This window comes from Sturnira hondurensis, unplaced genomic scaffold, assembly GCF_014824575.4.
Source record: "Sturnira hondurensis isolate 20B ecotype Veracruz unplaced genomic scaffold, ASM1482457v3 Scaffold0006496, whole genome shotgun sequence".
Taxonomy (NCBI): domain Eukaryota; kingdom Metazoa; phylum Chordata; class Mammalia; order Chiroptera; family Phyllostomidae; genus Sturnira; species Sturnira hondurensis.
In genome coordinates, this window is record NW_028079127.1 from 4,806,957 (window position 1) to 4,832,952 (window position 25,996).

General features: G+C 50.7%; 1 protein-coding gene across 1 annotated transcript in view; it reads right to left on the reverse strand.

Annotated features, from left to right (window-relative positions):
* The window catches only part of GRID1 (glutamate ionotropic receptor delta type subunit 1), a 722,282-nt gene that overhangs the window by 564,108 nt on the left and 132,178 nt on the right, over nucleotides 1-25,996 (reverse strand). The window contains exon 3 of the mRNA XM_037049370.1: nucleotides 142-426. Within this exon, the coding sequence (XP_036905265.1) occupies nucleotides 142-426 (285 nt within the window). The remainder of the gene's footprint in view (nucleotides 1-141; nucleotides 427-25,996) is intronic.

Sequence of the window (25,996 nt, forward strand, 5' to 3'; positions counted from 1 at the left end):
ACCACCACAGCTTTCCACACCTTCCACACATGCTCCAAGGCACTTGGCTGCCATGCACGAGGGCCCAGCACACAGGCCTCCCAGCACCCAGCTGTGCCTCCATCGGAGCCCCAGAGTGGCCCCAGTCCCCCCCCAACTCACCATACTCACTGTCGTAGAACATGACAAACTTCTGCCAGCGCAGTTCTGTCACCAGCCTGAGCATGACGTCGTTGAGGCGCACAGGTGGTCTTGAGGCCAGCGTGTAGGCCTCACCATCAGGACTGGGGTTCAGGTGGCAAGCAGTGCGTGGTGACCCCCCTGGGTTGCGCTGGACAAAGAGGTGCGGAATGTGCATCGCATCTGTGAGGGACTGCAGAGCGTTGGCAGATGCACAGCCAGTGGATGTGACCAAAGCCAAAATCCCCTGGGTCATGAGGTCACAGGCTAGAAAGAGAGAGGAGAAACAGGAAGGGGTCAGCATGGGGGTGATGCTGCACTGGCTGTGATCCACACAGCCTATGCCCAGCAGCTCATGCCTGGGCCCCAAGCAATGCTGCCCCCCTCCAAGAATAAAGACCCCACCCCAGGCCAGGCCACGCCAGGCCAGTGGCTCTCAGACACACAGTCTCTCTAATGCCCTCAATGATTCTGCCAGCTTGACATCCTTGTGCTCACTCAACAGATAAGAAAACAAAGGTCAGGAGAGGCAGAATTATTTGCCCTAGGCTATTCAAGGGAGGGGTAGCAGAGTAGTGATTCGGCCCACATCTGCTTGAGACGTCTATCAGCATTACTAAATTAACCATCCTCTTTCCTACTTGGGCTGTGAGCTCCTTAAGAGTCAAGAACTCATCTTTTTGGTCTGTGTATCCCAAGGCCAAGCCCAGACCAGAAAAACAGTGTGTGCTCTGCTCTTCAATTGTTGGCTGAACTGAACTGATTGGGCTAAAGGGAGTCAATTACATCAGAAAATCAGGGAAACACTTACCCCAGAGGGCCAGGATGTCGGTAAAAAGAGAGGCAGAACCCTCTGTCTTCTGGCCAAGTCCACTTTATTCATATCATAAAAATACTAGGTCAAACCCAGGATGAAGCAGCTAGTTCCAGAAGCCCAGGATTATTCAAAAGCCACTTGACAATAACAAAGGAAGATGCTCCTGATTGAGGACAGTTACCACAGCTCAAAGGACCAACACAAGGCAGCACCAGCAGCCCTTTCCAGGACAGCTGCACTCGCCTTTTAAAGTCACTCAGTGACCACAAAGGGCGCCCCTTCACACCTAGACCTTTTGGGCACATCAGACCAATGAACAGAAAGATACATGTCACCATACTGGACCCCCCTGCACTAGTTTTGGAGCAACATTTATTAATAATGCTTTATGTGATGGCAAAAATGTGGGAAAGCAGCTGCAGTTTCAAAACACAGCCTGTGAATGTCAGCAGGCCATCTGCTGCAGACGGCCGACTTTTGAACAACTTTGACAATGCAGTTCTTTTGGTTGAGAGCCCATGGTTTTATGTAATGCCTCAGTGAGATTGGGTGTAGAAACCCAACAGCTGGGGAGGCACCCCAAAAGAACAAGGTGGTAGGAGGCTGGGATGTGCAGGAAGGGGGAAATTACCTCCATGCTATCAAATAGCTGCTCCCCATATGAGGACACTCACGTTGCACACTGAGGACAATAATTCAAATGCCCATAGCTTTGCCTGCTGACCCCTCAGCCTCCACACATGAGTCAGGGGTTGGGATGGTTAAACAAGAGACTCTCTGAAGTCTCTCTTGAGAATCAAGCAGCCCCATCCAAGGCTTTCCACTGCAGCGTTCTCCACTAAACAGAAATCCAATCATGGTGGCTCCCTAAAAGCCTTGGTGATAGAGTCAAACCTCTTAAGTAGTCCTGCAGGACCCCCAAAGATATGTGGCTTCACACTGCTTACATACCTCTGCCCACTATGCCCAACCAATGGACCAACTTTTGGCCCATGGAATCTGCCATGTTTTCTGTTGCCTGTAGAACATTAACTTTAGTTTCAAGACTCAAAGTCTACATCCCCAGACTGGCTAGGAATCCCTTGTCTGGTGCTCCCTCTGCACCCCACACTTCCCTACTCTTTCTCTCCTACGTCAATGTGAGTTTCAGGGGACAAGGGTCATGCCCATTCTGCTCACCATCCTTCCCCAGACACGCACCATGTTCAGCCCATACAGTCAATAAAGGCTGGTGCAAAAATACCATAAGCCTGGATGGTTTTGTGCCTTCTGGCCAATAATTCCACTTTGGCCACCTATACAAACTATGGAAATGGCTCTAGATACAAAAACACTATAAAGGACACTTATGCATACTCTTGAAATATTGCTAACAATCTAGAAGATACAAATAGGTGAGTGATATGAAAGTGCTCCATTTGCTGGAAACATATGCAGTCTTTAAAACTCTTCACGAAGATACTACAATAACATAGAAAAGTGCTTGTTATAAAAGTTTTGTGAAAATAATACACAAGTGTATATATTTTATAATATCAAGTAACTAAAGCAGCATGCATGAAAATAAGACCAGAAGGAAATCCTGCAAAATGTTAAAAGTGATCACATTTTAAAAGAGACCTAGAAATGATTATCCTTCTTTCCTGTATTTCACTAAAACTTCATGTTGTGAACAGATCATTCCTTTAGCAAAGGAATATAATCCTGCAATAATGGGTAAGTATGAAGCTATGTAAGAGGAGGGACCCTTTGTGAGAATTTTCTTGTGCCAAATATTCTCTCAAGTACTCTACACACATGAATTCACAATATGTTCATGACATCTGTATAGGGTAGGTGTCACTGCACCCATTTTCCAAATATCAAGTTATAAGGCCACACAACTGATAAGGGATAGTGCTGGACTAAGGTGCCATCTGATCTAAAAACACCTCTGAGACATGGCTAAGTGACAAAACCAGGACACGGAACTGTGAGCTCACTAGGATGACAACCAGATGGAAAGCATGCTCACGAGAAAGGCAAGAGAAAGCACTGAAAGCTAAGGTGCTGTGATAAAAGGATTGCCCTTTCCTCTCTTGCACATACTCTCTGTAATGATAATACATTGCACTTACTACTTTTAAAAAAGTAAATTTACAAAATAAACTGTACATCACTGGGGCATAAAGTTATCCAGGAACTCCAGCCCTGGTGCCAGCCCAAGACACCAGTAAAAATGTCCTCATTGTGGCCTTCCTTGGGTCCCAGGTGTCTTGTGCTAGGCCATCATCTGACTTCTGATGGCAAACTCTGTCCCTACTCCAATACAATGGGCTTTTTCTGAGCCTCAGTATCCCCATGTAGGCATGCTTCCTACTCCTCATGGACTGTTCCTTACTTCCCATTTCACAGTGTGTACACACTTAGCACACCCCTGTTTGCAAAGCCCTGCACTAAGCACTGGTACGGAAAGGACAAAGAGAAGAATGACCAGAGGTCCCACCTTTGATGGACCAAGGAGACGGACCCCACAATTCAGCCTTTGAGAAAAAAGAGAGGAACCCAGGGGAGGGTGAATACATGTGGGGTTGGTATCTGGACCTCAAAAGAAGAGCAAGATTTAGACAACAGAGATGGGGAGAGTAGTGTGCTAAGGGTGCCACATGACAAAACAGGGCCAGGCAGCAGGGACATGATCAGAGAACACACAAGTATCTGACTGGTCACCCTGACCCAGCCCCCCTAGCAGCCAGAGACGCCAGCTCTCTGGCCGGGTCTGGGTTCACAAGGACAGCAGAACTAGCTCTGGAATCTGATGGTTCCAGTCTGGGTTGCTCTACTCAGCAGCCATGTGACTGTGGCATGTCTCCTTTCTCAGCCTCTGGTTTCTATTAAATAAGGATAAGAATCTCTACCCAGCAGAGCTATAAGAGCAGTGACTTAATGTGGACCACAAGTGTCAACCCTATGCTTGACATAGGAAAGATGCTAAATAGATGTCAGTTTCCTGCCCCTCTCCCTGAGCACCCCCACCTTCCCATCAATGTCCCCACCCAAGTCATACATAGGATCCTAAGAAACAGTAATTACAATAGAGGGTGACCTCACTCCTGCAGCTGACGGCCCTCCCCTTGGAGGTGGGCACCACCAACTCCTGCTCCTATGGCCACCTGCAGCTGCATGCAAGCTCCTCAAGCCTCCGGGTTCAGCAAACGGGGTGGGTAATTAGGCTGGAAGCTTCTCCCAGGGACTAATGGAGAGGCCTGATACAAGTCAATTTTCAATCCACTGTGAATGGCCTGCTAATTGGGGCACTCTTGAAATGATGGTTATTTAGACGGTTATGTTAGGCTCCTAACATAAAAATAATAAGATCAAAATACATCAGATCAAAGGGAGATCAGCTATTAGCTTAATCAAGGTTGCGTGCTCAATCCCAGGACAGGAAGTTACACAACTCACACCACCATGCTTGTGAAGAGAGATGCTAAACACCAGTGAGGGGTCCAATAGCCTGGGTCTGAAGTTGGACCCTGGTATGGACACTTCATGGGATGTTGGGCAAGGAGCCGGGCCTCTGTGTCTTTTCCTTCCAGTAAAGACAATGGCTGTTGTGCATGTCTGGTGAAAGGTCTTTGTATGTGAAGAGCAATTCACATGGCCTAGTACATAGTAGGAATATAGGAGTCACCACTGCTTTCTGCCTCTCCATCCCAAAGGTGTTTCTGTGGCTCACTAGAAGCTAACAACCTTGGTAATAATTCTTTGCCTCCAATATCACATGGTCATAAAGCTGATCTCTCTTGATTACAACAATGCAGGCAGATGAACTGATAAAGGCTCCCTGAGAATGGCTCATCAGCTGGGAAAATAAGAAGCAGAGATGAATGTAATGAGCAGCTTCGAGCCACATTACCTGAGCCTGGTGGCCTAGGAGAGCAGAGGGTTGCTCAACAGCTTCCCAGGAGTTGGGAAGAAAGAGGCTGCTCAGAGGTCAGGGTTGAAGCCAAAGAAGAAGACTCCTGGGACTCAGCCGACAGCCCCACAATCACATCCCGCCAGTCTCCCTGAGATGTCAGCACCCTGCTGATCCAGGCTCTCCACACACAGGACTCAGGGCAAGATGAGTTAGGCACAGCACTGGCCACATCAGGTAGGATCTCCACAACTTGGACCCCTGATGAGTTTTCTGATCCCCTGGTGAAGCACAGAGAGGGCTGGCCACTTGGCGGGGGGCACACAGCCAGAGAGCAAATGGCACAAAGAGCCTCAGAACCAGACCACCAGGTACCTCCATAGCCAGTCCCAGGAAGACATAGTAACCAGCATGAGACATGCTCAGGATCCTGGGGCAACCCCACATTTAGCACTGGCCCCAGGGAAAAAGGCCATAAGCCTCTCTTCTCTGAGGACAAATCTTCAGCTCAAGTCACTGGATGCCTGTGGGTGGGTGCTGGAGATAAGACAAGTGCCCCCAGACATTGAGATCACTCTGGCACCACTGCTGATCCACGGCCTACCTTCTTGATCCCCATGGGGATTGCCAGAAAATTCCAGGGACAGAACCAGGAGAAAATATACCATAAAAGGCTTGTGCTAGAAGAGGTGCACAATTTCCAGTGCCACTACCTGGGAGTGATGCTAGCCACAACCAATCCAGCCCTTCCCTCCACCATATGCCCTGAATGCGTCATGCCCCAGGCCACACCCATACCTGCTCCTCCTCTGGTCCCTGAATAGGCAAGATCCACTCATGCAGCCCCTGCTACTCTAAGTCCACAAGCCCCTCAACATCCTGTGCTATTAAATAGCCTTTGGAAAGTCAGAATGATAGGACTTTTTCCCAGATGCACAAGACACAAGAGGACACTCTACCTGGACACTCAAGCAGACTATAGTAGAGGCATCCTCAACCCAAAGAAGCTTGGTGGGGCTTCACTGGTCTTGGAGGCAGTGGAAGAGAGAGCCAGAGTCTGGGCAGCCCCAGGCTCAGCCAAGTCCTCCAGAAGGGACGGCCTCTTTCTGAGGGGGTCCAGCAGGCTAGCCCAGGCATGCCAGCACCTTTGCCTGCCCCAGCAGGGGGCTCTTGCTGCCACCTCACTACTTCAAATAATCCTAACAGCCACAGGACTCACCGTCTCCTGACACCCTCATTACCTGTGCCCTTCCCCTCCTCCTTTTAGTTGGCACCAGCTTTATTAATATTTGAATTCTAATGGCTAATTCTTTTAAATTAAGGTAGCATTTATAAATACTTTATAGTCAATGAATAATTGACCAAATTTAGTATTGTCATAACTCAGAGTAAATTATTGATCTATAGAGAATATGTTTTTTCATGTTTTATTAAAAGATAAACCATAAAATGGGGGAACTCAGTGGCAGAGTTATACAAAGGCCACTCTTTATGAAGAGACGCCCCTGAGCGAAGGGTCACAGGGCCTCCCCTGCCCTCCCTCCAGAGCACAGGACAGTCCTGACAAGCATACTGTCCTGTACACCTTTGCTTAAGCAACCCTCCCATCAGCTACTTCCTGCCCTTTCTCCCTGTCCCTTGCTCAGTTTACTTTTTGTCCGCTGGTCCTTCCAGTCACTCTTTTGCTGAGCCGCCTCACTCCCTTCTTGCTCCTATGTAGCCCAGCTGGTGAAATCCCATCCCGGGATCAGCCTGTGGTGGGGCATGATGCCCAACCACTTCTCCACGTCTGTGAGCAATCAGAGGAGGGTCAGAGAGCCACACAGCTGGCAACACGGTGACCCTTGCCAAGTTGCATCACTAACCTCAACAGGGCTCTCCACCCTGTCCCTCATCTTGCAACCCTCCACCAACCCCCTTGCTGTTCTCTGAACCCTCCTGGGCTTCACCCCCAAGTTCAACTAATGACCTTGCTCATTCTTCATAGACAAAAATAGAAGCCATCATCACTAGGAGTTTGCCCCACTTCTTACTACTGGATCCTTCAACCTACCTTGTATATCAGAGGCAAAAGTTGAGGAAGAGAGAGTCTTCTCTTGTCTTAGGCAAGCATGGGCTCATGAGCTCTGGGTGGTCCCACCTCTTCCTTCCCCCAAACTCAGACCCAGACCCCTCACTTACGTCCTCTTTCAATAAAATCATCAACCTTCCTTGTATATCAGACCCATCTCATTAAAAGTTAACTCCCGGCCCTGTTGATGATTCCATAGTTATTGCTCCAGCCCACAACCTTCCCCAGGCTCCTGACCCCCAGTTTGGGGGTCTCCCTCAGTAAGTCCACTAGCAGCTCAAACTTAGTATGTCAAGACTGAGCTTCCTGGGTGTGATCTTGTCCCTCTTAATCTGCCAATCTCAGTAAAACAGCCCCATTCACCCACTTGCTCTTGACCCCTCTCTCTCCCTGACTCTCTGCACCCAAGCCATCACCAAGTCCTGGATGTTTGATCTCCAAAATATATCTCAGATCTGTCAACTTTCTTCCATCTTCACTGCCACCACCTTCATCTAAACCACTATCACCCACCCACTGGACCTCCCCTCAGGACACATGCCACCAGTTCTACATAGCATAGTGGAGCAGCCTTCATGAAATAGTAACCAGACTGTGCAGTCCCTGCTCAAAATCTGCATTAGCGTCCTATTGTACTTAAAATAAATGCCACACCCTCAACAGTACCTGCAAGGCCCTGCCTAATCATATCCACATCCTGTGTTGAGGAAGGCTGGCCACTGTGCAGTAACTCAGATACCCCAAGCTCTTGCCACTTTTGGGTCTCTTCACACCCCCTACCTGCCTCCCACAGAGGAGGAGGTTGTGGGAGGCTCCTCCCACATCTGTCTGGCTAACTCTCCTCATTCTGTACTTTTGTGGGTAACCACCACTCCCTCAAGAGAACTTTCTGTGACTCTGATCTTCCTTCACTGAATTTTGTCTGCATGGCACTCACCCATGTTTGCCGTTGTGAACCATGTTGTCGCTGCTGCCAGTCGTCTCATTCCCTAAACCACAAGCCCATGAGCAGAAGCATCTGTGTATTGCTTATCCTCCGAACCCCTAGTCCAGTACTCAACTTGGCATTGCATAGCAACAAACTATGTAATTAATAATCCTAACAACTCTGCTAAGATAAGCACTGTTGGTGCCCATATTTTAGGGTACAGACTCAGAGTTTTCAAACTTGCCAAGGTCTCCAGATGCTCATCATCCCAAAAGTGAAGCCACATCCCACAATTTGAACAAGGGGAGTTTCTGAAAACCAAACCTCCACTCTGAAAAAGGATTTCAGCAGAAGTTTAGAGAATGCCAAGGAGACAGTGAGCCTGAAGCCTGGCCTGAGCAGCAGCACCTAGGCAGGTGTCTCTCCTGGAACACCTTCAGGCTGGGAGTTCCCACAGCCCACTGGCCTCACAGTCAGCCCAGACCAGGGATACCAAAGGGTCCCACTGGATGACAAACAGTAGCTCGAGGAAGGACAGCTGTTGCAGGCAGGATGCACAGAGCCAAGCAGGAGGGCAGGGAAGAGCTGGAGACACCACACCGATCTCTGGGACCTCATCCTTATACCAATTAATGAATCAAAACTGATTCCCTGCTCCCCCAGACTAGAAACTCAGGGAACACTCCTGGGTGGGATCCTGCTGGCTCATTTGTGGTTTTCCAGCTCCTCATTCAGGGCTTTTACTGCTCTGTCAATGGCACACCACGTTTCCAGGCCAGGAGTCACACAGAAATGTACACTGTGGAAGGGAAATCAGAACAGAAACCTAGAAGACATGAAGAACCTTGAAAGCAAGCAAGCACCCAGGGGCCTCTTGTAGAATGCTCAGTGCCCTGAGCCCAGATATCTCTCCCTGAGCTCCCCTCATGCTGCATGTGAATGCCACCCCCAACCCTCATCTGCCCAAATTCCCTATCAGTTCCCCGGTCTCCATGCTCCCTGCTCTTCTTCCACAAATCCACTATACAGGCCAAAGTTCAACATGATACATACCCCAAAAATACCTGCCATGCTCCCCACTTCCTGAGAGTTAGTTTGTAAGGGTCCCCCACCACCTCTAAATTCCACAAGGCACTGGTGGAATTACCCTCAATAGCAAGGCACTGGTCTATTTCCCAACTTTCACATGTTCCATGCTCTTTGTTCATGTCTCTATGTCCAGCCTGTGCCCTCTCTCCCTGGTAGGACTGACTGGCTGAAAGGTACCAAGCCCCACATCTGTGGCTAAGCTCCCAGTTTCCAACATGGACTAAAAGCTGACCCATGGATGCCTGCCTGCTAAGCACTTAGCACCGCTGTCCCTCCCACATTGGGGATTAGTATAGCAGGAACAAGAATCACCTCTCAGCCATGGCCCCATCCCAGAAACACTGGAGGGCACGGAAACAGCCAAACTCCAGCTCTGAGCCCAGCTCCAAGAGCTTCAACTAATTCTGCAGCTTGGCCTGCCTGCCAGTAGGCTTCCAAAAGGCAACCTCTAGGCTTCAAGATGCAAAGCAGGGGTCCAGGAGGTTCTAATGCATCAAACTCAAATCTCTGCACCTGCATTCCTCTCCTGTGCCTTCACCATCATGCAGACCCAGTTCAGGTGCCTCTTCCTCTCCAGAGGCTTTTTCACCCAGTCAGGACAACACAAGCCATGCCCCTGCTGCCCCCCCAATTTGTACATGATTGCAGCTCAGTGTCATTGTCTGTTTGTAGGTCTCTGCCACCCTCTGGACTGAGCTCTCTCCCTAAAGGTTTCTCTGTACCTGGCACCCAGCCTGGGACTGGACGGCCAGGTGCACCAGGAGAGCAGGCAACAACAGGACAATGTGAGGTAATGCTGGCCCTGGCCCATCCCCCATCACTGGGACAGCCTGAGATGGCTGCTCTCACCAGGCAAACCTTAGGCAATCAGTCATCATTACCATCCTGTGGGCCCATCTCTAGGGTGAGCATCCACAGGGACACCCATACACATCTCAGTCCCCTTCCAAAGCCTGGGAAGACTGAATGTGAATAGATCTAACCCTCTGTGCCTCCCCCAGCTGGTCACCTGGTGAGGACCTGAACTGAAGAACTGACCTGAAGCCCTCACACTGGGCAGGGAGAGCCCACTCTCATGGGGAGAAAACCACCACCGAACCCCCAGCTTCCAGGCTCTACTAACCCAGGGCAACCCCCAGCCCATCCTGCCACCTTCCCTGATTCCACGGCTGGAAGAGCTGCACCCACCTTCCAGTACACAATGTTCCTCATGTAAATAAGGTCTTTGGGCTGCCAACCCATAGCTCAGCCCCTTCCTCTGTCCATCCCACTTGCACACCCCCTTGCTGCCACCCAACCCCATGTCTTGCAGCCAAGCCCCGAGAAGTGACCAGAAAGGGTCAGCTCCTTCACGCTCCCTCACACCTCTGCAGACCACTCCCCACAGCCCTCATCGCATGACACCAGCGCAGGAGCAGGTGGCTGGCAATGCCCGGGACTGGTGGCAGCCAATGAACCTGTTACACCATCCAGGCCCTGCTGTGTTCTTCACATCCTCATCATGGTCCTTGTGTGGAGAAGTCCAAGTAGGCTGGTGGCCACACAGCTGTGGTCCAAGCCCACGGCTGACTGAACAAAACAGTGTTGGAAAAGTGGCCCCACAAATTCCTGCTGTGCTTCTTTACAAACTTCTGTCCATCCAGCCACTGAGGCTTCTCCAAGGAAGGGGGCAGTCGTGAAGTCCAGGCCCCATCATGTCATTTGGCACCCAGGAGCCAGGGCTGGTCACTTGTCAGAACATCAGAGTCTTATTTTATCAAATGGGAGGAGGACAGGAAAGAATAGGTCGCAGCACCCACATCACACATAAGACATGACAGTACAGCCTCTGACCCAAAATATATATTGAATCATTAGCAATTCTGCGATGCTAATTCCTTCCCTGTGGGAAGTGTCCATTCATTCATTGATCATTCAGTCCCTTATCAGGCGCTTAGCACCCTCCTTCCCAGCCTCTTTTAAACCCAATTACCCATAGGGGAAGATGGCAGGCTGCTATCCAGCACTCTGGGGGCTAAAACTGAAAGGGATAAAGTGCTCATTCCCACAGAGAAAGATGGAGCAGCCCAGTGGCAAGAGGACAGGTTCTGAAGCTGAACTGCCTGCTCAGGTGCCTGCTGTGAGTCTTAGACTGACAGGTGGCTATGGGCAAGTCACACCGGCTTCACGCCCTACCTCAAAAATGGGCTCTCACAGTGATTTCACACACAATCAACACAGTTGACCCTTGAACAATTTAAGTTTGAACAGCACGGGTCCACTTATACATGGATTTTTTAAATTTATAATTAACATTTATTAATGCCTAAAGAATAGTGATTTTATTAGTGGAGACAGTGTAGTATAATAAGAGGATACTGGATTCAAAGCCAAAGTGAGCCAATCATTACTTTTTTTTTTTACTCCTTTCCCAGGAATATGTTTATTGATTTTAGAGAGTGAAAAAGGGAGACAGAGAAAGAGAAAGAAACACTGATGTGAGAGAGAAACATCAATCATTTGCCTCCCATATGCACCCCAACCAGGCATGGAACCAAACCAGGTACATGCCCTGGCAGGGGATCAAACCCACAACCTTTTGGTGCACAGGACAATGCTCCAACCAACTAAGCCACCCAGCCAGAGCATGGATTTTTTCAATAAATACCTGCACTATTTTCAACCCACAGTTGGGAGTTCACAAATGTGGACTGCTGACTGTATGCACTGATCTACACCATTTTATATAGGGGACTTGAGAATCCTCAGTTTGAGGACCCACGGGAGTCCTGGAGCTATGAAGTTTTGGAGGAGTCAAGTTATATGCTGATTTTCCACTGCATGGGGGGTTGGCACCACTAAACATGTTGTTCAGGGGTCAACTATATATTTAATCAAGAAAAAGGGAATATTTCACAGTGTATAAGTAGAGCAAAATATCACTTTGTATACCTTTAACATATATAATTTATATGTGCCAAGTATACCTCAATAAATCTGGAAAAAATAAATAAGTAATTGTTAAATAAATAATTATACAGTATTAAACATAAATAAATCATTTCCATGTTTATAAAATAAAGATGCATTATCTTGACACTGCCAAAAAGAAAACAAAAAAGGGTAAAAACACACAGTATCAACCTTAGAGGGTATTAATAAGACTCAAATAAGTTACAACCCAGGAAGCACTTTGGCCACCAGCGGTAAGTGCAGCTAACCAATCACCTACTATACACAGAACAAGCTAAGACCAGAGAAAAGTACTGCCCAGTCAGGTTCAAAAGCACAGCAAAACCCAGAACCTGGCTAGGGAAGCAAGGCCAGGATGATTGTTAGTGCTGGGCATGCCCAAGGCCATCCTCTGCCCAGTGTGTCCCAGGAGCAGCTCTGCTGGTGTGGGGTGAGTGGGGCCAACACCCAGTCTGGAGTCTACCTGCCAAAGCTCACTGTTGCTTTTCTCACTCATCCCAAGATTTCTAACATATCATCCTCCAGACATCCCAACAGCAGCACCAGCTTCCAAAATCATAAAGATAGTGCTACCATTACAGGAAGCAACTCCCCTGTGCCCAGTGGCCAACATCTGAGCGTCTATCAAGAACAGAAAGGGGATGGTGCAGGTGGTGGCCTGACCCCCAAAGGCAGCTTTCCCAGCTGGGCCAACCCTACATCCCAAGGAAGTGGAGGCAAAGCAGTCAGGACACAGGTGTGGTCCCACCACCCTGATCATTCAGGCCAGCCTTGCTGATTCCAATTCAGAGATGGCTCACCCTGAGGTCTGGGGGAAAGAGCCCTAATGGCTCAGGGACATTGCCCATCCCAGCTCTCAGGTGCTTTGGAGTAGATGGGGGCAGAAATCAGAAATCTCCTGCAGCCTGCAGGGATGAGAAGGGATCTCTGCCAGTGATAATGAAAATTTTCATGGTAGCAGATGCTTAGAGAAAATTGAAAAACAATACAACAAAATTCACAAACCAGAAACTTATGAGAAACCTGATTAGTGGGGTTCAAGTTTGCCATTGGCACCTTACCTGCCATGAGAGGACAGACTGGGGGCCAGGTCCTCTCCATCGGATAATCAGATTGCCCCCTGAGCCAACCACAAATCTCTCCAAGATCCTAGCCACTCCAGGGTCCACGTTGGGAACATGGAGATCACGCATATCTGGCCCCAAGTCCCAGAAACGCCGTCTGGAGAGGGAGGTGGGGTAGGGTCAGGATGTGGCTCACTGTCCACAGAAGGATGTCAGGCAGGAGGAATATGGGCAGGTGGTCATGTGGCCCAGAGTGCAAGAGGGTTTCACAGAGCAGATGATGCTGGGGAAGAACACAGATAAAAAGACCATAAAAAAGGGCAACCACTTTAGCAGTCTGGCATGAGCCAAGGCACACACATGGCGTTTATGGATCTGCCAGGATTGGGCCTCTCATGCCAGGGTAAGGGGGATCTAAGGAGGGTGGGTTCACAATGGACTTCCCATCTGCTCAGCTGAGGGTCTTTGTTTTGATCCATGAGCACCACGGAGGCTTGAAGGCTTCCTGAGCACAGGTGAGGCCTGCTCAGAGCTTGCCTTTAGAAAGGTGGTCCCAGAGAGGACACAGCAAGAGGACAGGAGGCCTAGACTCCCCCTTCTTGCTCTTTGCCCAGGGAGGACCTAGGGTAGTGAGTACAGGGGCAGGAGTCAGTAAGGACAGTCAGCGCCATTGTAGGTCAGAGGACAGAGTCAGCTAAAAGCGCAGAGTTAGGGGGGCAAGGAGATGGGTGAACCTAGGAGCCCACGCCCCACCCCAGGGCCAACAGGACTAAGGAGGGGCATCTACCACCTGGTGACACATGCTACCCCTACACACCTTCACCTGGCATCCTCCATAGGCCTAGAATGAGGTCAACATACCCCCTTTACTGAGGGGACAGCCAAGACCTGGAAATGTGAGGTCTCTTGCCAGGTATTACCCACACCCCGTTGGTGCTGAGCATGAGTTAAGTCCAGAACCCAGGCCTTCCAAGAGGCACAAGCTGCCCACCCTAAGCTCAGGCCAAGGGCCCAAAGGGCAGAGGGAAGTGATGCCAGCCCTTCAGCCCTCAGTCGGCATCTGGGGTACTCCAGAGGTCTGAGACCTGAGTGCCATGGAAGGGGGTGGCAGAGGAGAGTGGATCAGGGTGGAAAGGAAAAGCATGGCTCTCACCCACCTCTGCCACTAAAGGAAACCCCACGTAGGCCATGTGTGTCACAGGCCAGGCTGATCTGGGGGCATAGACACAACAGCACATGTGGCAGCCAGACTTGGTTACTGAAGGGGTGGGAGCCTAAAAGATTCACCCTAGAAGACACGGCCTGGCAATGCAGGACGTCAGTGCTAAAGGGAGACCCTAAGCACAGGAGCCCTGTCACTGAGATTGATCATGTCCAAGACCTCTGAAGGCATCAGAAAGCATAAGCACAGGCAGAGCTGTGTCACAGAACTCTCCAAGTCACAGGGGCCATAAAACAGCACATGAGTGCTTCCCTGGAGCACAGCCGGAGGGGAGCAGGAACCCCCTGTCTCACCATCAGGCACCAGTAGATGGCAGAACCAGGTGCACACACAGAGCAGCAGCATCCCCAGGTCGGGGCACACATGGCAAGCTCAGCTGGGCACAGGCCTGGGTAAGCTCCTGCTGAAAAGGACACACATTCCCAGGCAAAGGCCTGCTCCTAGGGGGCAGTGTGGCACGTACACCAAACCAGTGCAGGGAGGCTCTAACAGTAGATGAGAATCGCCCCTTTTCCCCTGCCAAATAAAAGCCCAATATGCCACTCATTGTGATCTGTGCTCCTTCAAGGCAATTTCCTTCTGTGAAAGAGGTTCCACATGAAAGGCTAGGCCTAGAAGACACGGCACACTGAAATGGTGCCCAGCTCCAACCCCGCCCTAGGCATGGAAGGCAGTGCCCCCTCTCTCTCCTCTGCCCAGACACCTTCCCTGAAGAAAGGCAAAGGGACAAGGGGTTAGGTAAGACACAGCCACCAGCATCCATATCAGGAGAGGGGAATCTGCAGAACTGGGGGCTTTGCCCCTCTGAATACCCCACCCAACAAGCATGCATGCATGCACACCACCTGCACCCACACAGCCCCATTCAGCCCCATACAGGCTGCTCTGCCCTGAGAAGGAGTTCCCACAGCAATTGGAGCAGCTGCCCTAGCCACAACCCAGGCCACTGAGCCTCACCAGGATTTGGCAGGGATGGCACCAGACACTTCTGGAGATTTCTGAACTCTGTGTCCTGCCTCAGCACTCTCTCTCCTCTCTGCAGGGACATATACCCCAATGGAGGGAAGCCTAAAACAGCCCTTTGGGTAAGTGTGTACCTTCCCATAGGCCCATGTGAGCAAGCAGCCCTCAGCTAGGCCTGGGTCTGTTCCCCGAGATGTGGCTGAGGTGGCATGGGCAGCAGCTGCCAACCCCATGCTGTGTCTAATGCTGTCGGCAAAGCAGGCTGAGGGAGAGCCCTGACATTGATCAAACTACTCTGTGCATGGAAGCTTCTCTTTCTCCCCTCACTCGGTCTGCCTGACAAGTCTGAGGTAAGGAGTATTGTCCCCACTTCAGTTCAGACACTGAGGCTCAGAGAGGAAAGTCAGTAGCCCAAGGTCAAGCGGCAAGAAGGCAATGGAGCCTGAATTCAAACCTGAGTAATTCTGACTTGGCAGATTCTGCTATTCCTCCCACTCTCCCAGGTATACAGGCGAAGACCAAGAACCAGCAGGTACACACCAAGGACCACCAGGTAAAGAACAAGGACTACCAGGTGAACACCAAGAGGCAAGAAGTAAGGACACCAAGGACCAGAAGGCAACAGGCTGATGTTCAAAGTCACATAAAAAAAAAGGAGAAGAAGGAAAACCTTCCTACTCTCTCTCATCCCAAGCACATGTTCCCACTAACTGGACTCTACCTCTTCCCTTCCCACCTCCTACTAAACCCCCCAAGTTCCCACTCTCTCCACAACCCCTCAACTTTCCCAACAGACGCAGACTCACAAATCCATTCCCTGCATCTTTTTAAAGCATAATAGCTTTGGTAGAAGGAAGGTGTTGCTGCCCAGCTGAGTGAGCCTACACATCAGCATCTATCTGGGCAGAGCCTTACCAGAGAGGAGCACTACTGCCCACCCTGGCTCACTCCTCCCCCACTGTCTTCTCAAAGAGCTACCCGCACTCCTACACAGTCAATGGGAAGATGACCCCTAAGCTTCAAAGCATAGGAATGTGCAGAGGGAGACACAAGGAGGTGTGGGCAATGGGATGCTGCAGCCCACCCTGTCTATGGTCAGATCCATGGCTACCCCACACCCATGCCCCCAGCCCTTCCTGGGACCTCCCAGCAGGGCTGTTTCTGTTCTGATAGAGCTGCATGGAGACTGGGCCTGATGGGGTGTGGGGAGACATACAAATAGAACAGTCGAAGATTATTCCTCCCAAAGACCCTACCCCCAGATCCCCCCTTACCACCACAACCCACCCACACCTCCACTGTGCCCCAGGGGTCCTGATCCCACCTGGGGAGACAACCAGCTAACATCCTCAGTGTACCCAGGTGCACTCCCTCAACAATACCTTCCAGAACACTGGCCATTGTCACACCAACACCCAAGCTCCCTGTCCCCCTCCTCCCCTGCAAAGCTCAGCTCACACCTGCCTGCCTCTAGAAAACCTCCTGGGACCTTCCCACCCATTTACCCAGAGCTCAATTCAGCCTGGCACTTGTCACTCTGAATGATCACCCTCTGTCTCTGCCACCAACCTATGAGCGATTGGAGGTGAGCGTCCCCAAGGCACAGGTGACCAGGGAATGTTTATTGAAGAAGTGAGTGAAACTGTGGAGTCAGATCAAGTCGAAGTACTGAGAACCATTTTCATATAGGAAGTATTGATTTTTCCCTACAGAACTTCGGCTCCAGTTTTCCAGCTGAGAACACTGGTGTATAGACAGAGGAGAGGGGAGGAAAGATGGGTTATGCCATCTCCCAGTCATTCCCACGGGCCAGGGGCAAATGAAGGTGCCCAGTGACTTGCCTGGTCCCCAGGTGAATCACAGCACTGAGACCCACATAGCCACCCTCTGCTTCTACTCACTCCCTGCATGTCTGCAGCCTGGCACCAGCGAAGGCAGCACCACCCAGAGTGACTGCAACACTTTTTTTGCCTTAAATGGTGGCTATTAAAGAATATAACACCAAGGGAAGCACTACTCAAGGCTGAGAAAAACAAATACTTATAGTGCTTAAACATAATCATATTTAGATGAGGACTATGTATTACTCGTTGCAATTTGCACTGTCCTTGAAAAACATTTTTGTGGAAGGAAGAACTGACTCCTGGAAGTGCGCCTGGACATAGCAGGGTCCAGGAGGTGCATTAAGAGGTGCTGGTGTCCCAGTACTCACCCTAGATATTCAAAGCCAGCCTGCCCTAGAGGGGAGTCAAGAAGGCCAAGGGGCTCCAGGTTGTAGGGAGAGGAGCAGAAAGATCTGCTAAGAATCTATCTTCACAACTTGGAGGTCTCCACACTTCTTTGAGTGACAGGACCTATTTTTAAAGTTCAAAAATGGCACTGACCTGATGTAATTGTGCTTCTAGTCCCTACTGAAGGATAACATTCATCAGCATCAGCTGAGCTGTCAGTAAATGAACTGTTGTTAAATGAGTGTTGTTAGATCAACCAGGGTCAGGTGGGGAGCACTCACAGATTCACAACCATTTGCTATAGAGCTGGGGTCCCATAGGGCCCATTCAAAAGGGCCTGGTTCAATTAACAGTTGCCTAATGAAGGTGTCAAGACCTGCAGGTGGGAAAGGGAGCCAATGGGGCACAGGGCAGAGGCAGAGCAAGAAGAGGGTAAGAATGAAAGAGAAGAGTCATATCACAGGCATCCTCCAGAGGATTCCCAGGGCCAAACACCTGGAAAGGGGGAACCATCTGCTCCTACCCAGCCATCCCTGACCACCACACATAATACACAACACACACACAACCACACCACACATCACATACAACACACTGATACACACACATGCAACTCACATGCAAAACTCCTGGAAGAGCCGCCTTCCTGAGTGACACTTCCTGGTGCCCCACTGTGTAGACTCCACAAAGTAGTGGGGGTATTTGCAGCAGCAAGAACCACCTGGTCACGAACCCTGAGTCCTGGACCAGTCTCTTCTCTCACATGTGCCAGAAGCAGCTCAGGGATGAGCAGAGAAGTGTCTGGATCTTTCCTCTCCAGCAGCCCCCTTAACCAGACTCAGTGGCCCCTGAGCTCAGCCAGCTTGCAGCACTAATTAGGTCACCCACCAAAGGTCACCTGGAGACTAACAGAGAACTACTGTACCTAGGCCTTGTCATTTTCTCTGATTTGATGCTGTGTACCCCACCCACACAGGCTTCGGGGCCCACAATTCCTCCTTCCTTATGAAACACCTGGGCAGGAGCCACCCTGAGCTGTTTATGCAGCTCATGAAAACAGCCAGCACCCACCCACCCCACCCCCACACACACACAGGGAACTATCAGGAGAACAGGGTATGGACTCCCTGGCTGCCCCTGAGTGTAGCCACAGCAGTTCCCCCTCGCAGTGAGGGAGAAGCCTGAGAAGAAAGACGAAGCCCAGGGCAGGGAGAAGCTGGGGGACGATGTGTCAAGAAAAAGAGGCCAGAGGACAGTGGCAGTGGAAGCCACCCACCCACTGGAAAGGATGGGCCTTAGGTACCTGAGAGAGTCCACAAGTCTGGCATTGAGTCTCAGGGGCACCACCCTAAGCACTCCCACAGAGCTAGCCAGATAGTATCAGGGCCCATAGCCCTGGAGGAGAGGAGAGAGGATGCCCAGCCTGAAGCAGGGAACAGGGCTCTGAAGTTCAGGAGTTTTCCTTCATCTTCCTGCCTCTAGCCTGGCCCTTTGACACATTCCTCACCCAAGCAATCTTTCTAAAACCCTCCCATGTGTAAGACCTTCAAAGATTCCCATCCCTATGGGACCAGCCATACTCCTAGGCCTGGCGTGACACCCCATGAGCTAAGTCTCATCCAGTTCTCCACTCCCTTCCTTAGCACCTGCCCCACCCTCACGTTGCATTACACAGGTGACTTCCTGCCCCCTGCTGCCCTTCCCCCTGCCTCTAAGCCCTCACCCATGCTGGCCCCCTTTCTGCAGGACTGTCAACCCAAGTCCCACCCATGAAGTCCCTATTAGTCCCCAATCCATAGCTCGAGCACAGATCGCCTCCCAGGGCAAGCCTGTGCTGCCATGGTGGCCATGCTCCCCTCCACCACGGGACCTCAGTGCAGTTCCCACCACCAGACTGTGAGCCAGGGGAAGGCAGGCCTCGAATCCTGGGGTCCCGGCATGGTGTCTGGCATGTGGTAGATAAACAGTGAACACTGAGGGTGGGAGAGAATGACTGATGACAACGAGGATGGCTGAGTAGATGGGTGCATGGATGGAAGGGTGAATTGTGAATGGATGGATGGGTGGGTGGGTGGGTGGGTGGGCAAATGGATAGATGGGTAGGTAGAAGGAAAGGGAAATGCAGACAACCAGGGGGAAGTCTGACCTTGCTCTGGCCTTGGCCCCTGCCCTCACTCACTCAATGTGCCAGAACACAAACGAACTAAGAAGGATTAAGCCTCCCTGATACAATTGGAGCTGCTGGAAATAGCTCTGTGCAGCCTGCAGCCACTGCCTCCAGCAATCAGCTTCAATCAACACAGACCTGTCCCTGCTGCCAGTTAATTCCACCTGAAACCCTGGCCAGGAAACCTGGAGCCCCTGGGTGTTGGCCCCACATAAGGGACCACAGGAGCTGGAGCAAAGTCACCCCTCTGAGTCCCCAGTGCCCAATAGGGACAGTAGTCCCTATGGGCAGCAGCCCAGAGCAGAGCTTGGAGACCCTACACTCCCAAGCAAGCTGGGTCAACTCAGGAAATGAATATCTGGGTCCCCTCTGCCCTGGCCAAACTCCTCCCACACTCACCAGCCACAGGTAATGGCTCTAAATAGTTGGTACCTCACCCTGGTCGGTAGCTCAGTTGGTTGGAGCGTTGTCCTGTACACCAACAGGTTGTGGGTTCAATTCCCAGTCAGGGCATCTCAATCATTGCGCGAGGGAGTAAGGGAGAGGGGCACATCCCCTCCAGATCCTCTGCTTGCCCAGGAGTGTCCCAAACAAGGGTGAGCTGTATGGAGGCAACTGGCACATCAGTGATGAGGGCAGACCTCAGGCCAGAGAGGGGGTCTGCGTCCTCAAAAATAGAAACTATTTAAAACTCAGGAAAGGGACCCATTCCAGGCACCATGGAACTTAATTCTGAGCAGGTCTGTAATTGCCCAGTCTGCCTGGAACACAGAATTATCCAAAATGTCTTTCCAACACCTGGCCTGTCACTGCTTAGGTTGTGGAATTCTCCTGAGTGATGCTTTGCTGGGGGTGGGGAGAGGCCTCCAGGGAGACTCCAAGTAATGCTCTGCTAAGTAGATGCAGTTTGTCCCCAACCCTTTCTTGATCCCTGGAGGGCTGCCTGGGACAGGTCAACAGAGATGATCACTGTGCCCTCCATGCCCCCTGAAAGCATGACAGACCAGTTCTCCTGCTCAGGCCCTGGAACCTGTTGTAGCCTCCTCCACAGCCTCCACTTCATCAAGTCCAGCCTGGGCACCCTTCTCTGGGGACCTTCCCTGATCTGCCCTGGCCCCCAGTCTAGGTTGCACAATTTCACCACCTCACACTGTGAGAGTGCCCCTGTCTCTGAGGAGCTCTCTTAGCAAATGGCCACACCTGTCTGGCTCACCTCAGAATCCCTGCCACAAAGCCTGGTAAACAGCAGACCCCTGCAGGTGCTTGTCCACTGAAAAAAAATGACAGTCAGTCCAGACATCCTGAGCTTCCAGGGCTCATTTCATGAAAGAGGTTCCTCCTCCAGCCTCAGCCCTCCTGCCTGTCATTCCCACACACCCCTACACACAGCCCAACCTGCCCTAGCTTCTTAAATCTGGCTCCAGACCCCATGTGGCACTGCCCTACATTTCCTGCCCCATCACAGAGTCTCTGCTCCCCAGGGCTGGGGAGTTAATAGCAAGAATGACAGAGGAAAAGGGCCACCACTGGTCTCCACTTGTCTCACGATCACCTGTGGGAGTTTTCATCATGATTTCCACTTCACAGATGAGAAAATGAGTCTCCGAGAATGGACAAGAAAACCAGGAATTGCTGTGCCAGACCTCTATGAAACCTCATCCCTCCCAGAAGCCAGTTGGTCGTGTGATGTGAAATGAAAGGGCAGCAAATACTAGTTCACTCTGGATGAGCCAAGCCCACAGCAAGGAAATAGGCCTTTGCTCTGTCTCCATGCCTGCACATCTTACTCTTCCCTAAACCACCTCACCTTGTAAGATTTTGCACTTCTGCATGCCGTTACCTCCATCTGCAAAACTCTACGTTGGCAGCTATGAACCCATACTTGCGACTTCAAGAATTTGCTCAGCTGTCACCTTCTCCAGAAAGTCTTCCCTGATTTCTCCCAGGTCCCTTCTCTGTATTCCCAGAACAGCCTTCCCCTCTGATCTGTGAGCTTCCTCAGGCAGGGCCATATCCAAGCCAACAATTCATCACCTGCCTCCTGCCCAGGACTGGCAGGAAGGAATCCCTGTAGACAGGCTCCTTCCACAGATAGGTACAAGAATGATGCACACTCACCTCTGCCCTGTACTGTGGACAGTGATGGGCCCCAAGTGGCCCTGCATCTGTCCAAAGTGCCACCCCAGGCTCTCTATCCTCTGTCCTCAGAGCCTCTCAGCACTGGGCTCTATCCAATGTCTCTAAACACAATGCTGGCTCCAGCAAACCTGGAACCCCATGTGATGGTTAGAAACACAGAGATGCTACCTGCCTAGCCAGGCTTCCAGAAGGGACCTGTGATACACATTTTGCAAATGGCAGGAGGCACACATGTCAGAAAATCATCCACAATCAATTTCAAATTCCAAATGGAAATGGTTGGTTTGCTGAAGTCCTTAATTTGCCTAAAAATTTTAAGAGAGTGTCCCCTGGATAGGTGACACAAGGGCCTGGGGCTGGTTCCTAGGAGGCCACAGATGCCCTCTTGATCTCCCCCCACTATCTCCGAATGCTTAGGGCATAGCCCATCTGCCTCAGAACCAGTCATTCTGCACCCAGGACAGAGGCCCCGGCTCTGATGGCCCCTGAGCCAGCAGGCCACCTGTAACCTTACTCCAGGCTCACTGCAAACCCCCATGCCCTGAGCCAGGAGTGGGCCGAGACTAGCGGGGCACAGAGCTCTATTGCCCAAACATTCCCTAACACATACCGGGGGCCCTCAAAGAGACCACCTCTCAGGTAGGCATCCAAGTACTGTCACACCCAAGCCTTTGTATGAATCACAGTGTCTTTAAAGACCTTAGTTTTCCCACTTGACAAATGGAAAAAATAGCCTTTCCAACTCTGTCTCAGAAAAATACTTGCTACCATGGGAGGCAGCAGAGGATGAGCACCCACGAGGAGCATTGGACATCTGATATTGACCCAATTCCCATTCTGTGCCTATCCACTGTGTTTTCATTTCCTCATCAGCAAATACCTCTGCAGTCATCTACATTTGCCAGTGTGTCTCCCCAGCAGGCAGGCCGCCCAGGCCCTTTTACCATGACTCCCACAGCTGGCACACAGAACACACTCCACAAATGCCCACATGTTGCGGGTGCAGCAAATGAAGCAAGGGTTGGACCCACGCTGCAAACCCTCTCATGTATCTGTATTGACTTTTTTTTCTCCCTCCCAAGGACTAGGGTGTCCTGTTTTCATTACCCTTGGGGATTAGAGAGGCGAAGAAAGTTTAGAAAAAGGAGGCATGGGAGCCCTGAATCTTGGCTCCCTGTCCCTATAAAAACATGACACCTAGAAGGCCAGGGAGGTCTCCAGAGTAACACAGCAGCCATCAGATTGGGGCCAAGCAGAAGGAAAAGCCGAGCAACTCCAGTCCTAAAAGCTCCCGATGCGGCTCCTTTAAGAACTGACACACTGAGCCCTCTCCACCTGGCAGTTGAGGGTATCTCTCTTGAACCTCAGTTTCCAGTCACTATAATGGGGACAGGGTCGCTATAAAGGCAGGGTCTGCACAATGCCCAGCATGGCCAAGGCAGTCTTGATATATAGGTAGCTTCCTCCCAGGTTCCATGTCCTGTCCACCCCAGGACAAATCAGGCCAGGCTCCAAGGAAGGAGACACTGAGAAGCAGTGCGAACAAGAGGAGGGAGTAAGGGAAAGTAGAGAAGGCCACAGAATACCAGCAAATGCCCATTTTTAAGTTTTTCTCAAAGAACAGGAAATGCTTAGCAGGGCTCAGAGCAAGGCTTCCTTTTCAGGATATTAACAGTTTGTATTTTTCTCAATCCACCTTCCGCATAGTCCCTTGAAGGAAGGGAGCCCTATACACTATACATTTTTTTAAAGAAATGACTGAATTTTGATGTACTTGGCTAAGCAAGTACTTTGCATATGAATGGGAACTGATTAGCCAGGCACTTTCCCATAGCCAAGTAGCCTGCAACTTCAAGATTCCACGGAGTTAAAAAGTTAAAGCAACCATCCTTTTGTGGCTCCCCTAATAAAAAAAAAATCATGCAACATTTATTATTAATGCTTGGCTCTGATAAATATCCTCATCAAAAATTCTGCACTTGCAGAAACCCTCGAGTATAATTTCTCGAGATAACCAAAGGGAATAGTTCAGTTAAACCTTTGCATCGGCCATGGTGTCTCAGGACAGGAAGCCAGACAAACTTAAGTGGTAGGCAGGAGTGTTTGGGTGATGGCTGAACAGCCCTGGGCACCTTGAGAGGAACATCCATCAGCCTCAGAGCGACTCTGCCTCTGCTGTCACAAGCTTATCCAGGCTCAGTGCTGCTTCTGGAAGACTGGCATTCAGATTAAATACCTGCTTAAGCAGTACGCAGCTGGATTCTAATTCAGAGACATTTGCTAATTGACACTGGTCTGCCCTTAAAGTCCTCTGTGGTATGGCAGCCTTTCTCTGAGTGGGCCGTGCTCCCACTCCCACTTGCTCCAGTATTGGGGTGCTAGGTCACAGCTGCTCCCTCATTCAGCAAATTCCCCTCACCTGAGGGACCCACCTTGCCCGAGGTAATGGCTCACTCCCCACTTAAGGGCAGATCACACACAGTGTGATGAGAGAATGCTGCCTCTTTCTAACCCCCAGAGGGGACAATCCTGTGTCCTCGAGTCTCCAGGTCAGGACAGACTAGACCTACATGACACCACACCCTTGCCTGGCTTTTTCTCCTTCTCTATTCTGCTCCCCACAACAGAACAACAGCACAGACCTCATGCCCTGTTCTAGGCTCTGCTCCTAAGGAGCCTGAGCAAAGACAGTGTGCCCCTCCCACTGGAGCCACTTTTGCAACCTGGAAGGCTAACTGCTGGCATCACCAGGACTTCCTGTCCTCTGCTTCCTTTGTGATCTGGCCACCGGGGACCCCAGCAGGAAATGAGAGGGTGAGAGGGTAAGGGGGGGTGAAGTGAGGGGTGCCCCCTGCTCCCTCCTTGCTGCGTTGGTGTTTCTGCATCCATGCTCTCACCACCGTCCCCTCTGCTCCCTGCAGACAAGGACAGTAACTGCTCCCAGGAGTGCCAGCTCACTTGGTCCCCCTAACCTTGCCTGCACTTTTGTAAAGTCAGGTCACTAACCTCACTCCAATTACCCTTTGAGTGCACCCTTCCTTTCCCACCAGCCCTCTAATGATCTGGAGGCAATGAATGCTCCAACTTCCCTCACCTCCTCAGATGAAATGCACAGTCTGATCAGAGGCAGCCCCATAAAAAAAGCATGCGGTTGCCAGGGTTATTGAGACAGCCCCAGTCCCGCACTTCTGCTCCCTGCTAATTTATTTACTTTATGCAGAGCACAGCTCCCCACACTGTATGTATAACAACCCTCCTGAGAATGAAAGCCAAGCAAAGGAGCTGATTTTTCCAAAACCCCCAAGTGTGCGTCCAAACACACATAAGTACTCACACAAGTACCCACACTTTCAGCTAGCCTGCTCCCCAGAAACAACTTTTGAAGATGTGATGTAAAACAATAAATTAAAATTTCACATATTTTGCTTCTAAAATCTATAAAAGCAAACTTTGGGGAAGAAAAAAGAAAACCTTTTCCTCTGAGCAACACAGAAAACAAGCCATGGCCCAAGCCCTCCCCTGGTTGGTATTTTGATGTAAATCTTTAATCTCATTTGCTGCTCCCATCCTCTGACCCCAGTCCTAGTCCATAAATATTTAGGCAGCAAACACCAAACTTCTTTTGCACTTTGGAACGCTAATGATGGGATTGGGAGGGTGAGAACACAACCTCCATGGTCCTGCCGGCTCTCCTCCCATCAGCAAAATATCACAAGCAGGGGTTCTGGAGGCCCCAGGAGCCATGGCTTCCTTAATGAGCTGAGAGGTGTTCTGGGGAAAATCTCTGCACTCACTACCTGCAGGCTCACGGAGGGCTGAACCACCAGCTCAACCAACAGCAGTAGAGACACTTTGAGGAAGGGAGGCAGAGTGGAGAGGAGAAACAGCACAAAGGGCACACATACAGACAGACTCTGCAGAAAGAATCTGGAGCTACTGAGCCAGCCCGCTTAGCCTCTGGCTGCACTCTGAGGCCAGACCCTCACCCATCCCTACGCATAGGCGCATTCCCTTCCCGAAAATCTGGGCCCTCCAGAAGGCACTTTCCAACTTCCTGGTCCTCCAACCACTGCCAAATGTAATTATAACCTCACCTAGGGTTCCTACTCTGTGGAGCACAGAGGCCTCTCAACCCCTGCTTAGCCTGACCTCTCTGTCCCTACCTAACAGTGTGGGCCAGAGGCACAGGCCTTGGAAAAGACTAGCCTTTGTTTAAACTCTGTCTGTTTTGGCCATGTGAAAGCTTTGTGGTCTTCAGCAAGATTGTTTAAACAGCTTCACTGAGGTATAATTTAC